This window comes from Xiphias gladius, chromosome 16, assembly GCF_016859285.1.
Source record: "Xiphias gladius isolate SHS-SW01 ecotype Sanya breed wild chromosome 16, ASM1685928v1, whole genome shotgun sequence".
Lineage (NCBI taxonomy): Eukaryota > Metazoa > Chordata > Actinopteri > Istiophoriformes > Xiphiidae > Xiphias > Xiphias gladius.
This window is the reverse complement of record NC_053415.1, coordinates 6,910,008-6,928,548: the sequence shown is the minus strand read 5'-3', so window position 1 is coordinate 6,928,548 and position 18,541 is coordinate 6,910,008. Positions and strand designations below refer to the sequence as shown.

The window sequence follows — 18,541 nt, the reverse complement described above, 5'->3', positions numbered from 1 at the left end:
CACATGTCATGGTTATAAATAATAAAATGAATGATGTCTGGATTCCATTTAGCCGCTTCAGTTTCGGGGTCCTTGTATTGTGCATGGTGACGCGCTGTCACACTTTCATGACTTACTGGGACTCTTGAATAGAACTGAACCATTGTTAATGTTATTAGTAAGTGTCAAGTCAAAATGTCTGCCGTGAAAAAGGCCTGTTGATGGCTGTTTGCTCTTTACATCTCTTGTTAATGTTCAACTTGAATAATGCGATGAATACTATTTTATCTTCTTTTATTGTTTTTTTGTATGCCTTGTCCTAATATTTTGTTACGTTGCTTTTTAATTAATCTTTTAGTTTATCATAGTTATTTTATTTACTTAGTTCTATGTAGATAAAATGTGTGATGTTACTGTAGTATAACCTGCCACTCTGGGATGAAAACTTTTAGTTGTGTATACTCTGGGACTGGTGGCGTAACCAGTTACTATGTAGACGATCTTATAACTTAACTTTGCTTTATAAGTGAATTACCAAAGTGCACTGTTTCAAAATGCTTAACTTAAGCATATCCTCCAAGTGATAACTTCTTCAATGCATCTCTCATAAATGTGCCAAGCCATGATGCTCGCAGACGATGCTTTCCAATGGGCCGTATATGAAATATGGAGAATGGGGAACAGAGGTCTTTTCTGCCATGCCAGCGAAATCTACAAAATGAGCTTCTGCAGCTTGAATAGGGGGCAGAGGAGGGGGGGTGTACAGTGCCTGACACTTTCAGTCCATCGCTGCGGAGGAGACTTTGCCTACAACAAGACTCTGTTTTCACATTTTCTCTTCCTGGATATCCTTACATTCTTCCTCCCTTCTCTCCAACATCATCTTCCTTTCCTCCCCCTCTTCCTCTCTTCCTAACTGTCCTGCTCTTGTCCCACTCTTCTCTCCTAAATTTACGCCTTCAATTATTCACTTACTCATGTATTCATACACTGGTTGTCTTAAAATGATTTAGAAATTATGATTGCCATTGGAAAATATCATAATAACATCACTTTATAGTAACATAAAATAAAACTAAATACAGCTTCTTGATGATTTTGCTGATTTCCTTCTTTTTAAAATATCTTTAGCTCCAGCATATAGGCACAACAAATAGATTTACAGCCTCTAAAAAAGCTCAGACATAACAATTAACATTTGACAGCATTAACGGTGGGAATCAAATAGAAAACACAGTCACCATAATTTACCTAACAACAAAAAGAACTGTTAATTATGAGCTGTGCCTCATTTAGTGGCACAACATTTTCAGGCACCACAAATACAGCGGCACTCTGTCATGATAAGAAATGCGTTGTGACTGCCTGTCGCAGTGTAATTAGCCTTGATTAGCATGCTGCTAATGACTGTAACAGACTGACAGAGAGGGAAAAAACCCATTGTAGCAAGACTGCTCGAACCACAGAGGTGTGTTTAGCTGGCAGAGAGACACTTCACAGCTCTAGAGATGTATGCAGGGATTTGTGTCGGATCCCTTCATCAACACAGAGATGAACTTCATTAGTTTAGATTTGGTATCAGTGTAGATTCAAATGGATATGGAAATTTTTTGCCCTTGCAGCTGTTTATTCCGCTGCTTTCATGTCATAAGTGGAGAGGAATTTCTTTCAAGGTAATGGAAAAGGACATATAGAGATGAAAATTTGATTTTCCCAAACAAATGTGGAAACCCTTGCCAGCAAGATAGAGGAAAGCCTAATTTTAAACTTTAGATTTTTACCACAGAAAGACCTCAATCGCAGTTCATGGTGGGGGTGAGGGGCGGCTAGGGAGAAACTTCAAAAGTAAATAGCTGGGAAGAAAAAAAGACAACATGCATGTGCAGCCAAGGGTCCCCAAGGCTCTTAAGGATGCTCCCGAACTCCTTTAAGACATCGATTGTATTAGGTGGTGGTTCCTATCTGTAAATGAAACAGCACTCTTAAACCCTTTGGAAAAATGTCAACAAAATATGAAGAAATATAGTTTTTAAGGCACTGTCAAATTAAAGTTACTCATCACTTTAAAATCATGTGAAATTGGATGTTTTTCGGCTGCTTTGGTTTGTTTGTGTAATTCTTACGGTGCTTTGTTTATTAAGGCTAGTTCTGTTGATAGTGGTGTCTCTCCGCATTTAACCACAGGCTTACGGTTTGTGTACCTGGGTATTTGGGTACACAGTTCTGTACCTGTGTGCTCTGTTTGGTGCTTGAACATGGAGCACAGCAGTTGTGGTCCTCTGTGAGCCGGGCATGCTCCCACACACCCAAACATTCACACACTTCCAAACACACTCAAACATACACTCTTTTCCCCACAGGCACTCCGTGCCTATGCTGCGTCATAAATCAGAGCTGTCAAATAGATTTTACAGCTCCTGGTGAAAAGAGGAGAGGCAGCCACCCAACAACCTTGAAAAGATGGAAGAAAGCAGAAGTAGAGAAGTTTTATTATTATTAAACCTGATACCTAGACCTAAGGAATCTATAAAGAAAGATGGGATCGTTTCTCAACACACAGCGCATGAGGGTATATAAGAGAAAAGCTGAAAGTTTCTTGGTGGGGTCAGTATGATGTTTACTTTAACTGCACTGACAACTCGATCTGTATATTCCCTGTTATAACATTTCAAAACTCATTTATTTTTGCCTTAAACTTTTGATTTATTTATTATTTCAACACTTTAGATTCAACAGCCTTCCTAAAAATGTCTTCATCATGAGTGAGACCAATATGTTGGTTCCAGTACTCAACATGTGTGTGAGCTTTAAATGATTTTACGCTGTCCACAGTTTTCTCCAGATGAAGTGTAGCGTTTTTTCTTGCCGTCTAGATTTGATGCAGGATTGAGCACAAACGTGAGCTGAATCAAGAATCATTTCTTTCCATGCATGTATAAGGGTGTTCAAAACAGGCTGGCGGAGATGCCAGTCTTTCTTTAAGTCGGTTGGCATCATCAAGGCTGTACCTGCACTTTTGACAGGCGCCACTTCATTGCCAACCAGATGCAGCACTAGCTTCCAGTTGCCTTGAAGTGCCATGCATCCTCTCTGAGTGACATGGCATGACTTGGATCCAGTCAGCGACGCAGACTTTGGATTACCAGCCCCACAACAGTTTAATTTGATTCTACACTCCTGCGCCAATTTGTGCATTTTATGATGGAGTTTTGATTATATGCTACAGGGGCAGGTGGGGGTTTAAAGATTAACTTTTACATTTCGGAAAACTGATACAAGAGATTGAGTTACATCGATCAGAACCACACATCCAACCCAAAATCTGTATGAAATACGGAAAAGAATCAATCAGTTGTCAGAACCTGATCTTTCTAGGTTCTCTCCCTCTCTCTCTCTCTCAGCATCCCTGCGCCTGTAGCCTGTATGTGTTTGCATATATGCTGCCCCTCTTCTATGCAGCTCACTGCATTCCACAATCACATACCTGCTTCAAGCCATCCACAACATTCCCACACCAAAATAAATGTTGGACTCCCATTTTTATGAAGTCTTTACATTGCATTGTTAGTCTGGAAAATGCACAGTGGAATCATAAAACACGCTGATTGCACCACACACCTTGCTACTCATATACAAAGGTGTGCGCTGACAGTGAAGTTACCCAGAGGAGCAATTGACATGAGACAAGGAAAGCTAATTTTAGCACCTAATGCTTCTTCCAGCTGGCCACTGGCTCTCAGCTGAAGGCAAAATTGTTACTGAAGCCATGAGCTGTTGTACTATCATGGACTGCTACATACTGTGGTATTGAATATACTAAATTTAGAAGGATGACACAGACCCACAAACTGAGGTAAACAATACCTAGACGGAAAAATTTGACCTTGAATTGGAGCATATCACGTTGTTGCAAATTTATCTGTGTTGTTTTTGTATGGAAGGGTGGACTGTGGTATCTACATACATACAGTATCCCGTATAATTGCTTGAGAGGGAGAGATACACACCCTTAGTGGCAGTTATGATAAAAATGTTGCAGTGTACAGCAGACTGGGGGAAACACTGGTGTTTGGGGCTATTTTAAAGGTTATTATTCTGTTACCAAGACACTGTACAATAGTAGGCCTTGTAGAAAGACTTGACTGGGGACTTCTCTGCTCAATTTGAGATACCAGGCCTGTGTTTTTTTACTGAAACATTTTTATTTACCATTTACTGTGTTTGAGTACCTTTTTCATTGTGAGGACAGTGCAGTTTTACTGTATGATGAAGGACATCATATTTTTTTAGGCATATTTGTGTTCTGTCACTGGTACCACACAGCTTTAAACATCTATTAAGTGGATGTTTGTTATCAAAAAATCAAGGGGGACACATGTAGGCTAGTTATCCTAGCCACAACATTCTTCTAAAACTTGGAACGTGAACCACATTTTTATTACGTGTTCATTGTCTCAAATGCCTTCTTAGTCCAAGCTCATCTAGCTGAGTTCACTGATTGGAGAAGGCTCATTGGATGTCGGCATCTGAATGGCTGCCTCTTAATATGCAGAATGGAGGAAAGCATGTACGTCCAGCAGTAGGGCTCAGAAGGCAAATCGCTTCTGGCAGCCTAATTCACTGGTCATTAGAGGGGCCAAATTGAATAATAGACTTTGAGGTGTGTGTGTGTGTGTGCGTGTGTGTGTGTGTGTGTGTGTGTGTGTGTGTGTGTGTGTGTGTGTGTGTGTGTGTGTGTGTGTGTGTGTGTGTGTGTGCACGTACTTGTTTATGTGTATGTCTTTTGGATGAGACAGGGAGGGCCATGTTGGGTGGCCGTACTCTACGGCCCCCTTACCTTGGCCCATCAGTTTCAATCAGGCAGCACGACAGGCACTCCCCTTTCTGCCCCGACCCCTCTCCATTAGGCCAGTGGTGCCCACACATGTACTCCATTACTCTGAATTACCTGGTCAGTGCCTGGAGACATCACCTGAGCAAGCAGCACAGAGAGAGAGACATGGGGAAGGAAAAACAGATCCCATTTGTATTAAGATTCTTCCTCTTGCTCGCTTTATTGAGGTAATCATTGGGCTGCCAACACTTTATTAGGGAAAGTAATGGGATTGTGGGATGGCGACAGTAGCGCTCACTTATCTAAGCACATAAATGGACAGCTAACAGTGATCCCCCCCATTCCTCCTTTGTATCCCTCTCTCTTTAATTTCTGTTCCTCTTGCTCCTCCTCAACTTTTAATTTACCCTATTCATTGTTTGTCTGTTAAAGGAAAATTCTTGTATCCTTCTTTAACTGTAGACTGTAGATAGTATAGATAGTTAACATCTGAAATTATATCGACCATCTTGTCACATGCAGGATTATCAAATGCATGCTTCTAAGAAAAATGGGAAGGAGCCAAATGTAATAGTTTTAGCACTTCAAAAGTTTTATAGTATACAGAGCTAATGTTTTCCAGCCAATACAAACAGGTTCTGGGTTGGACAAAAGTGTAACCTGAAGAATAAATCAAAATAGAGAGTGGAAAGACAAGCTGAAGGAGTAAATAGAGGGTACAAATTGGTGTTTGTTTCCTGTACTCCTCTTATTGAAGACCACAGAATGGCACCGAAAAAAAATGAAACTAAAATGAAATAATTAATTTTAAAAATTATAACCCAAGCAGCACAAATTCTAATAGTAACACAAAAATACACTTAACATTTAACTGCAAAGAAGCCTGCATATTTCTGCTAGCACTAACTTTACATTCCTCTAATACACATTCTTGTAAGTTAGGGCTTGATATGGCTTGAAATGTGCTACGTTTTTTAGAATAAGGGAAAAATCAGAAAGGAATGGAATGGATTGGAGTGGTCGCGCTACCCGGTGGGCCTATCAGTCTGTGTTAGGGCTGCTGAAAGGGCTGTCTCATAGGCGGCTCTCCTGCACTGGCCATTTCCCATGCCCATTTGTCTCTGTCCAGTTTCTTTCCCTCTTCTTCCCCCCTGTTTTTTCCCTTTCATCTTCTCCTCCCCCTCATCTTCGATTCTTCATTTTGGACTCTCAGTCTTGTTCGATCTGTTGTTTGTTTTGTTTTTTTTGTTGGTTTTTTGTTGTTGGTTTTTTTTGCTACCACCACAACTCTCCTGTTTTTCCCTCTTTTCCAAGTTTTGTTTTTCCCCTGGCGATTGAAAATAGTAACATTAACGTAGTGTTATAAAACACTTGTATCTCTGAATGAGGGGCATTCCAAAAGTTGTCACCCATCATGTCACTCTCCAGAAAGCCATAGACTCAGTTTTTTGCTTTAAAGGCTTTTGCTTTCGATTAACCTGGTGACTCTGTTGGTTTAATATTAAACGGGGTTGTGTTTTCAAGTTAGGCCACAACAAATAGGACTATTTCTTGTTATTATCAGCTTGAATGTTTACTAATCTATGATAAATGATATGTTCAGCTCTGACAAAGGTTCCTGATGTTGGTACCTTATATGGCTGGTAGACACACAACCCACATTTTCATTTACAGCATTGTCTGTGTCTGTTTCATTATATTAGCCTGAAAATCAGACTTAATGGGCATTTTGTTTCTCTTTATTAATTCAGCCTGACATCCCGTTCGTGTTTGCTGATTTCTTTGTTTTGTTTTGTCCTCACCAAACAGTAGCGAGTGATGGATCCATCCAGCTGGTGGCTGGCCAAAGTCCTTTCAGGGAGCAGTTACCTTTTCAAAGTGACCCGTGAAATATGTGGATTTTTTTCTGTAAGTCGACTTACCACAGCCTATACAGTTGCGTCAATCTCATCCACACTCGCCATTTTTTGGCAATTTTTCTGTCTCTGTTTTTCATGGATGTAGCTAGTTAGCTTACCGTTTATAGGTATAAATCCTCCACCAATTTAGCCATGCACTCCTAAAAAAATGGGATACTCACAATGGATAGTTTTTTTGGTTGTTTGTTTGTTATTTTTTTAAAGGATCAAAATCTTTGCAGTAGCGCACAGATAAGTGTTTTTTTATTCCACACATTCTTCTTTGTCAAAACCTGACCTACATTACCCACAATGCAACTCGACCTGTCGGTCACAGATTCAGGTGTGTTATGCTAGCAGCGACTAATGTAGCTTGAAGCTGCTAGCCTCAAGCAGAGATGAGGAACGGGCTACAGAAGCCTGCTAAGCTGAATTCTTGGTAACTTCACACCCCCAGTATTTTTGTTCTCATTTTCAAACTCTTCACAACAAACAGACCCTGAATCAGGTGACATAATTTGAGGCACTTTGTCAGATTTTATGCAGCTACCTAGAAAGCTGTGATTGGTCAGTTGTTTGTCTGACTGGTGGAAACAGCCAATAGTGGGTACAACACCAGGCCTCTTTGAATCGCTGAACGAGTTGGCGATGTGCAGCGGTTTAGAAGTATGGAACCAGGTTATCATGTACTACAAGGTAATCATCTGCTCCATAAAAGAAAAAGGCTAGATAAGGCCATAATATTATTACATAATCAGAAAAGTGAGCATCAGTTTAATCTATGGGTTTCTTTTTGTCTGTTTTGTCTTATTACCTTTTATATCCCACATATGGGGCCAGATGAATAAACAATGCATTGTGACATATTTAACACAGGATCTTTCTAGTCGATGCAGGAATACACCAAACAGTGAGCGCAGCTCAGTCAATCAATATCTTCACACAACCAAAAGATCCAGAGTCTAGATCAGACCTAGAAAAGCCATAAAATGCAGAAATGTGACTCCAATATAAGAACTGGGGATGAAAATGTCAGGGTTCAGATCTGAAAGAAAAAAAAACATTGCAAAATTATTCATAACATTTTTTTCCATTTTGGTTTGAATGCCATACAGTATGAGTAGATTTTAGAGCAATAAGACACTTGACATGATGTCAGGTATTCTGTTATTTATGATTTACCCATCTAGACTTCAAATATTTTCCTGTGATAGGTTTACGCCAGACATCAACACAGTTATCTAATCTTTCTTGCATTCATTTTATCTTTTGTCAAACTCCACGCATTGTGCCACTGTACAGCTTAAAACAGACCATATAAAGCCATTACATCAGATGTTTACCTCTGGTTTCCTTGGAGGTGGACGTTGTTGGTACTTACCTCATCTTCCACCTCATCCTGTGGAGCTCCAGTTGAAATACATGAGTGGTTTAAACATAAAATTCGGGGTGAGAGAGAGGAGTGTCTGTACTCATAGTGCATTTTGCATTCTCAATAGAGTGGAATGAATAAAGTGGATAATGAATAGAAAGCTTGGTCCTCAAACATTTATATTGTATGGGACAGTAAAGTCAGAAGGTGTGTTTGTGTGTAATGATGTGTATGCATCGATGGGGGGATGGGCAAAAGTACCCTTGAAAGTATGTCAAAACAATAAATGGTAAAATAAATAAAAAATAATAAAATCTTTTTGCATTTTGTGACAAGCTACCTGGGCATTTTTTGGGTTTGTGTGTGTGTGTTTTTGAGTGTCTATGTATATGTCCATCTAAAAGTGATTATGCACAGTGTTTGTGTCACTGGTGTCAGCCGACTGCCATGTGTCGTGCCCAGAGGCTGAGCGGCGACTCACTCTGGCCTTGACGGACACAGGAAGTGAGGGCAGCCATTTAGCTGCAGCCTCCTCCCTTGCCCACCAACCCTGGAATGTCCCCTCTCTCCCACTGGCTCTGCTGGTGCTGGGGGGATTCATACCCACTCACTCTGATGATTTATGACCACACCTGAAGCCAGCCTAAGAAGTTTGCGTGCGTGTGTGTGTGTGCGCGCGCATTTGGGAGAAATTGTGGGGGGGGACAAGTAGGTAATAGACTGTGCTGTATATGTGTGAGAGAAAAAAATAAGGTTGTGGAAGTAAAAAGGTGTGTGCAAGTTTAAAGAAGAATGATCGAAGTTTGAGGCCGCGTGTTTTTGGGCTTTGGATTTACAGCTGTTATGCAGAAATAGGGGATAGTGCATTGGATGCTGCAAACAAAAGGGTTAATTTGTGCTCTTCTCGCAGGACAACCATTTGTGCTCTCTCACCTTGACTCTGCCACTTGGCATCTCACTCTCTCTCCTCTCGCTCTACCGTGAACCTTGACTCTGCCAGCCTTCTGAAATTCAATCTCCCATAAAACCCATCAAATAAAAAATTCATATTGATACTCTCTACCTGCTGCTTTCTCCACCTTTCCCTTCTCTCACCACCAGCGGTCTAGGATGATAAACAACCGACTGTCAGATATAAAAGTCTGGAACACAATAAAAGACAGATTCTCTCCTCTTTCCACACGTCTCCACATCCAAAGTTTGGTTTCCTGTTTGACAAATTTTTCATATTTTGGAAGAAATATAAGACCATTAAGTTTGCATTGTATGCACTGAGCCAAGCTTCTTATCCATAGTGAGGTTAAAAAAGAGAGAGCAAAAACAACACTCAATTTAACAGCCTTCATGTTAAACAACTATTCCTTTAATTCTTTAGGTTTTAGGTTTAACCAGTTAGTAAGTCAATTGACAGAAGATTAATCAGCAACTATTTTGATCATCAAGTTAAGCGATTTCAGTCACTTTTCAAGAAAAACATTCTCTGATTCCATTTTTCTCATATGTGAGGATTTGCTGCTTTTCTGTCATACATGAGAAAAAAAAAAATCTTTGGGTTTTGGATTGTTGGCCAAAACAAAACAAAACAAGTCACCTTGTTGTCACCTTGGGCTTCGGGAAATTATAATATTTATAAATAATTTTTGACTATTTTTTAATATTTTATGGATAAAATATTAATAGATTAAATGAAATAATAATCAGCAGATTCACTGATGTAAGTGCAACTTGCCTTTCACAAGTTGCCATGTGGGAGCTTCTTCTTTAGATATAGATACAGCCTCACCGAGCAGCCTTTCTGTCATATTAAATCAGCTCACACCCATCTCTCTGAACACCTTAATGGAGACTGTGTTGCATTTGCTATGTTCTTCCAGTCCCTGTGATTACATTCCTGCCAACTTTCTTAAGTGCTGGTTGCTGTTGGCCCTTGGTTACTGGTCATTGTTAATGCATCTCTCATCTCTGGTTATGTCATTAATATTTAAGTTGGCATGTGTTCAGCCCCTTCTTAAAAAATATGATCTAGGTCCAAATTTGTGCAGTAATTTTAGACCTATTTCAAATTTACCTTTTTTTTCTCAAAATTTGTAGAAACAAGTAGTTACCAACCAGTTACCTGAAAATTTGGAAGCCAATTATATTTTTGAAAAATTCCAGTCTGGGTTTTGCTGGAGGCATTGCACAGAGACTGCTCTCCCGAGGGTGTTAAGTGATAGTCTTATGCATGTCAATACGGGAGAAACTTCAATTTGAATTCTACTGGCTCTTAGTTCAGCCTTCGATACAGTCGATCATGATATCCTTATTGCCAGAATAAGGCAATAGGTTGTCCTATGTGAGTCTGCTCTTTGTTGGTTTAGATCCTACCTGTAACATAACATTTTCAGTAGCAGTTAGGGATGAGATGTCTAACACTGCTGTTTTGGGCTTTAGAGGGCCTCAGGGGTCTGTTCTTGGGTGACAGTAACTTAACCAATCTAAATGACTGCCTGAAGGCCATGAGATGCTGGATGTCTATAAATTTTCTAAAACGGAACACGGATAAAATTATAGGCTCTGAGACCACAGAAACCTCTTGGACCTTTGGCCACAAATATCAAACCACACTGTAAAAGTTTAGGCAAAACTTTTGATTTTAGTCTACATTTTTTCATGCATGTTGAAAGGCTTTTGCAATCATGCTTTTTGATGCTTGTTGTTTGTAAAGCACTGCGTAACATTTCTTTTGAAGGGTGCTATATATAAATCTTTCCTTGCTTACATGACTTATTTTTGTATTATCATTGTAGGATTTTTTTTTAATGTAAATCACAACCACCAAAGCTGAATTTGAGCACCTCTGAATTAGCTGTGCCGTAGGGGCTGGAGTGACAGTGGGTAAGTGGGGGCAGTGCCCATTTTTTCCTTCTTATCTCCCAGCCGAGCCTCTGAATTGGTCCATTACCCATCGAGTCCTAGCATTGTACTGCATACCTCAATACAACCCCAGAGAGCCTGTCAGACCAAGGTGGTCACTTAAACAGATTTTTGGCCATGCAAGTCTGCTGCAAAATCACCAAGGATGATTCAGTGCTGTGGATGTGATGATGACCGAAACTTGGCATCTTTTAATTAAAGCATTTTCACTTTTGCAATTATCAATACAGTAGCCAACGTAATCTGTATTTTGGACCAGATAACATACTGAATTTTAAAGGATGTCAACACAGTTTCAAATTACTTTTGCTCAGGTATGACTGTGAAACAAATCTCAACAAAAAATAAGTACATTTAGTTTTTCTGCTTTGTTATACCAGAGCTGTAAAATTGTCATTATGACTGTGATAAAAACCTGCACAAGCAACACATTTATCTTAGCTTTTTCGGAGCAAACAATATAGACTTGGACACATCAATTACTGTGCATTCAGGCGATACAGTATTCAGCCATATTTCACTGAAAAAGGAGGGAGAGGTTTCATTAAAAAATGTATTTCAACACACATTCATCAAATAATTGTGAACCACTAAAAACACAAAGGTAAAAAATAAAAAAAAAATCATTAAAGTCAATAAATACTCTAGTTTACAATAAGATTCATGGGATTGAGGAGTCTTTTTGTCTTGGCCCCCTTCATGAGAATGGAGAAAAACATTTAGATCACAGAGATAAGTATGTACATGGCTATATTTGTGCAACGACGCATGTTTTTCCTCTGTCTGCTGGGGACAGCAGCTAAGCGGGGGCTGTTTATAGAGGCTGTCTTGGTCCTGTCAAGACAGCAGCGTGAAAGGCTACTGAAAGTTTGAAGGGGGAGCCTCTTTCTTTTAATATGCTGCTAACTTAGTCTGGGTGACAGTAGTAGCTTCCCTCACTGGGCCCAAGCATTAGGTGATGCCACTGATGCTTTCTGCCGACACTGCGGACTGAAAAATTATTGGAGGCAAGAAGGCTGATTGAATTGCTTACAAGTAATTTCATCCATCAAAAAAGGAAAAAGGCAAGTTTATTTTTTATTAAGAGTTGAGTTAAAAGACTCTGCCTGCATTTAAAGCTTTCACTTTTTTTTATCCATACAAGCATTTTTGAAAATCTACCTTTTGATAGTGTCAAATGGTACCACTTAATGTCAGACATACAGTGTATTTGTAGCCTTTTCTTAAACAAGTTGGTTTTCAATTACAGGGGACACTGCAGTTTGAGTGAAAGGTTAAAGACTAAAGTAAAAGTAAAGGAGAAAATCGCTTTCAAAGGCAAAGTGCCTTCCCATGCGTCTGTATAATAACATGAAAGAGCAAAACTTTTACGTGAGCTGACACTAGAAACTTGAGTTTACATTCTGACCTTCAGTCTGATCTTGTGAGGGACCAATTAGAAGCCATCATTTCATCAGTGGTCTAATGGCCATGTCATCATTGATACTGAGTACAACTGTGTCACCGTCTATCCCTTTTGGAGGTATTGCCTTCTGCAACTGAAATCCATTGTGTTTTATAATTTTTGCACTACGGAGTGGCATTGATCATTGATCACAAGATCAACTCATTGATGTTGTGTATACTGGACGTATAGACAAGTTAAATCCTGAATTTTTTCTTTTCAGCAAAGAAAATCAGCAGTGATAAGTGGTTGCTGTGTTGTTATGTGAAACAGTTCTGTTTTAAACCACTCGAGCCAAAAGCAAAATGGTCGTGCAGTTTAATATATAAACAACACTGCAAATTTAATGTTTGTTTTTTTTAATTAATGGTATGTCAAAACTGTGGGAGACATATAAATAAAAAAAGAAACAAACAAATGAAAATAAAAACCCAAAACAAAAAAGGAAAAAGTCACAGTCAGGAAAAGATAGAATCACTAAGCATGTTAGTGAAGGCCAGGATTAGGGACATAGTGTGTAAACAAGAGGGTCACCCAGCACCAATATTACAGCAATCATTGTGGGTAATAGGTTATTTACATGGAGATACACAGAGAACAGTCATATCAGATAAAACCAACAGATAAACACGCAGTTTAGAAAAAAGGTCACTTATGAAAGCACATTAGGGTAAACATTGAAACATACAAAAAGGTTGGAAAAAAAATTCTCAAATCGTATATAGGCAGTTTAAAGCTCTTTAATGTTATGAAAGCCCAAGCTTTAAGCTACCAATGATGGTAGCAGAAGGTGATGCACCAGCATCTTGTGGATGGAACTGGCCCCACAAATTCAGGCTGACTTGCCACCACTGAAAAATTCTAAGTGCAGAGACTACCTAGAATCTAAAGAAATACAGGAGACTGAGGTCAGAGTTAAGGTACGCTCTGTAAAAGCTGCTCTCCCAATAAAGGCTGACCCATGTCCCAAGCATTTTAAGAACTGTCACTTACCATTTGCAATGAAAGGTCAGGTAGTTAAGGTACTACAGAGACTACAAAAACCAGGTATTACCTAAAGAGTAAAGCACAGTGAGCATCTTAAATAATCCCATTATATCACAGAGACAGAACACTAAGATTACATAGGGACTGAGAGTGAATTTTCAGTGAGCTAACAGGGAATTATATCCACTACCAGAAACAAGAGCCACCGCTACCTCATATAGCACATGGTAGGTTGCCTTTTGACATTACCTCTGGACAGCTCTTTATGCTGATTCCATAAATCACCAGAAATTTATGGAAAATATGATTAAAGATCTTCATGTTGTTTTTTACATGGACCATTTGCGGGAAACGGGCTGAATCTAACAGGAGCACTTAGAGAAGATGCAGTTCAAGGGAAAATGCTGCCCAGTATGCTAATGCATTGCTGCAGTGCTAATTCATTTTGCGTCTTTGCATCAATGGACTTTTCAATTCATTGTACTTTGGCTTTGCGCTCCATTACCATGACAGGTTACCTTTCAGTTTTTGCTTAGAACTTGTACTGTTCCAGCTGCAGAAGGTGCTAATAATGCGGTGCGTGCAAGAAAAGATTGTTACGTTTTCAGTTTTTTTTTGTTTTTTTGAATTATTAAAGGTTAGCCTTTAATGCAAGCAAGATTATTTATTTAATTATTTATGTCTCTGGTTTTAAGGCTTGAAGTTGGTCTGAAATTATTTTGATGGCAAATCTGAGTTACTACACTAGCCCTGATAGGCAGTTTGTTTTAGACAGTTTTTAACCCAACAGGCTGCCAAGGGCAGACCTTTCCATCGCTTTCTGTTTCAGAGGAGATAATGATTCTCTTTTACTTGGAATAGGATTGCATTTTCTATCTCTCTCGTCCATTATTCTTCCCTCACCTTTACCTTTGCATCCCTCGCCTGCCCACCCCCATCCCAACTCCGCGCGTCAGTCAACCGCTGCTGGTGCTCCCTCCACGGTGGCGATGCTGTATCGCTCCGTCACAGAGCAAGCGAGGGATGAGAGACAAATCAAAACCACCTTATTTCCCCTCAGTCCCTCTCACCGTGCAAGATTGAATTTGAGGTTTTTCATCTTATTTCTCATCTCTCTCTTTTCCTTGCCTCCCTTGGCATCCACTCAAAATTACCTGGAACCAAGCCGTCTCACAACTTGACGCAGTATCTGCTTCAGTTGTCTGTGTTCCAAAATGGTCAATACCAAAATCTATCAAGGATCCTGCCTGGCCTTCTCCAGTGTCTTAAAAATCCTCATGTATGCCAGTGTCCAAATTAGTTTAATGGGCTTTAATGTCCAAAAATGTCTATCTTTAAAAATGCTGAAGCACCATCAGAAAACATTGCTCCTAGATGTTCTGTACCTCACATTTCTTGGGCAGTTTTGTTTGATTGTGGTCTAAATGTCTTTTATATCCCCTTATTGCCAAACGTAGACCATGAGATGTCTCTGACTCAGATTTGGTTGACAGCACAATATTTTCTGAGCCAAGACATCAGTAGCAAACATTAGGGTGCTGTCAGTCATTCATATTCGAATTGTATAGCTACTATCTGGCGCCAAAAAAAAATACACAAAAAATCTACTGTTGGAGTTGCAGTGATACCCATTCCTCTAACAACAGAAGTAGCATACACACTGTTGTGCCAAAAACTGTTTGCATACCATAAGTCAGTCACATTTTCTCTGATTCTGAAATAATTTACCCTTCATTGTAATAAAGCAGCTTGAATATTTTTGAAGACCGTATTGCAAATCTTAAAATAATACCTAGGGGGTGATCAGGCAGTAAACAATATTCATGAAAATGTAACTGCCTTCAATTTTAATAGATTTTTCTTTATGCAATATGCAAATTATTTCTATCAGACAACTTGATATGTTTTCTTTGGGATTTAGATTACTCTAATTTGTCACTTTTTTCAGCATTTGGCTGAACATGATCTGGATTGACCTTGACAAGAAGAAGAAATACAGTTTGTAAGGCTCACACATAATACAATGCAATGATCTGTCCTAATAATCATGTGTCATAATTACGTAGGTTCTGAGAACTGGGAGTACGCCGATTTTTTTTTTTCATTGACTCTGGTGTATTTTAACATCATAGAATGTTTTTAATACAGATCATGAATCTCACTCAACATAAAAGTGTAAGGTTTTGTTTTATGTTGCAGAATGCAGTGACCATGTTTTCTGTGAAGCGCAGTGCCTTTTAGGACTGCGTAGGCATTTACATCTCGATTTCAGTGAACACACACATGCACAGGCATGCATACACAGACACTCACTTTATGATTCCTTCATGGGACTCTCCCCACTGATTGCACCTGATTTTCAGGAACAGTTTCAGATTTATGACCAAGGCGGTCTCATTGAAAATAAAATGAAAGGCACATTTGCATTGCATGCTGATTAAAACTACACAGCAGTGTGTGTTTTGAAGGAATAAGACATAGAATAGAAGTATGTGAATAAAACCATGGCCCTCCTTTTTGTAGTTTTGGTCATATTTGGTTTTATAGTTAGATATATGGATTCGAATTCAGTTATAAACAATTGACCAATTCCAGTAATTAAAAGTCAGGAAACATAAAATCATGCTGCATCAAGCACTGCAGAAGTACCAACTTGTAAGTAACTAGTCTTGCGTGTGAATGTGACTCTGAGTTGCTGGATGAGTGTGTGGGGGCCAGGGGCACCTGGCTCCTGCTACCTGAGAAAAATTACTCTCATCTTCCACTCTGTTGGACCTACTCCCACCCATCCTTCCTCACCCCACCTTTTCATTTTCAATTATGGGTTGGAATATGAATCTTTAATAGGATGATAATTGTGCTAGCATATTTGCTGTCACCCACCATTAGCCCAGATTAATTAGCTCATTTAGTTTAGCTTAAGAAAGTGTCTGGCTGAGGAATGGGGGCACTGATGGAAGGCGGGTAGAGAGAGGAGAATCAGCACAATCTGTTTTATATCATAATGCCATCTTGCTCCTGCCTTCCCTCTGTCTCTTTGTGTTGTTTGCCTCTGTGCCCTTTCCCTCTTTGCTGCTTTAACTGTCTCTTTCTGTTTCTGTTTCTGTCTGTTTCTTCAGTCTGCACTCATCTTTCCTGCTCTTAGCAATATATTTTGTCACGCTATGACTTTTCAAGTGGTTAGTGGGGAGACTGATAGGGGAAGTCATGCAATTGGAACTTTCTTAGAAATAATAATTTTCTTATTAACGATATAAATGAGCCAGTGGTTTAACTTCTCCAAGTACATTCCTTTTCTCAAAGGATATTTTTGGAGATCATAAAATTGATGTCCCACGGACTGAAATGATTATGAGAAGTAAGAAGAAGTATACTTATCAATGAAATTTATGATTTGAACAATATTTATAGGTTAAATGAACAACATATTTTGATTCATGTTTTTCCCCACAACCAGTCAGTTGGTTGAAGATTAGGTACGATTATAGCCCTAGTAACGTAGTCACCAGGTTTTTGACAAAGAAGAAGTATGCGTGGAATAAAAAAGAAATCTTTCTCTTTTTTTGTAAACTGCCTGTTGTCAGTCCGACTATGTTACAGGAGTGCAGTGCTAAATAGATGAAGTTCTCTTTAAAGTGGTTCTCAAGCAGGTGTTGAAATGTTGTATGTTTGATACCTTAATGAAGTTTTGTGGAGGGCACATTAAAAAATTGGTGTAAAAAAGTAATTATATCTTTACTAATCATTATTTTTATATTAACAATAGATCAGATGACTTCGTATAATGTGAAAGGGGCCTCTCACAGAATTATCACCCAAATATGCAATTCCCTTCAGCTCTACAGAGCATTTTAGCATCTTCAGTTCATTGTTTTGCTTTACAGCCCACAACTTTACTGTTTTGGTTGACTCTCACTGCCCCCATAAACCTTATTTTCGGCTGCAGCAGGCAGATGTTCTCAGTGAAAAAGCACTGATAAACTAATGTTAAGGTACCTGCTCGGCATCAAACTGTAGACAGACAAAGTGAGCTACTAGCTGGTGAACATGGGGAGAATTTAGCTACGAAAGAGCCAGATATTTCCCTCAGAAGTTGGTATAGACCAAAAACGGTGGTAAAAGGAAAAGAAATCAAAATTAATGCAAATCTTGCTGTCAGTGTTGTGTTTACAGCTGTTCAGTTCTTCATGGTTTTGACCTCCTGGCATGTTACATGCAAAGAGAGACAACCCAGTTGACATTCTTATCCTCTAGTCACTGTTGGCTAACACCATGCCACTGACCAAAGTTTCAAGAAGGATGGGAGGAAATGGCTTTCTGGATGTGTGGCTTACTTACGGAGCTACTCGTTACCTGCTTTGGATTCAACTGTATAAAATGGCAATACAGCCAGTTGAAAGTTGCAGAAAACTGCAAAACGTCTTATATAACCTGAGAGTTGGTTCTTCATTGTCAGTGTAAGTGGCAGCATTAGGAAACATTTCAGATTGCAGGAAATCATTTCATTCAATGCTAGTGTGAGAAATATTACTTAATGGAGCTTTAATCGCACTCTCCACTGTGGGGTAGGTCTTGTGTGTAGGTGTATGCAGCAGTGGGGTGACTTGGACATGTCACTAGCTGTATATCTCTCAGAAGGCAGTGGGAAATGAGGTCTAATCGGTGGGATATTAAAGTCACAATAGACTGCTCCTGCTATTAAGGCCTGTCAGCCCCGGCCTCCTCTCTCACCTTGATATCCCTCATTCTCTGAATATTTATATGCTTATATCACAGGCTACTTACACTTTGCAATGCTTGCATGTTTCTTTGTGTGTGTGTGTGTGTGTGTGTGTGTGTGTGTGTGTGCTTGATATTTGCTGGAGAAAAATCTATCATCACTGTAGCCACTCAAGATCTTGGATTGTGTTTATGTGCATGTGTATCACTTATACAGTCCAGCTTTCTGTCCTCTGATCCCCAGGTGCAGTGGGGGCGAGGCTGCTTTCGGGTCAGAACAAACCCGCCACCATGGATGTGGATGAGGAGGAGAATATGAGTGAGTCCACTCTGATTTTTCTCATTTGTCTGTCTGTCCTTTTGTCTGTATAATATCTGGTCTCTACTGTTAA

The 18,541-nt window shown here is 39.4% G+C and overlaps 1 protein-coding gene across 7 annotated transcripts in view; it reads left to right on the top strand.

The window, feature by feature from the left end:
• Nucleotides 1-18,541, top strand: part of adarb1b (adenosine deaminase RNA specific B1b) — a 115,616-nt gene that overhangs the window by 74,984 nt on the left and 22,091 nt on the right. For all 7 annotated transcript variants that reach the window (XM_040147841.1, XM_040147840.1, XM_040147836.1 and 4 more), the window contains one exon: nucleotides 18,394-18,468. In XM_040147841.1, coding sequence (XP_040003775.1) covers nucleotides 18,441-18,468 — 28 coding nt within the window. In that variant the 5' untranslated portion in view covers nucleotides 18,394-18,440. The remainder of the gene's footprint in view (nucleotides 1-18,393; nucleotides 18,469-18,541) is intronic.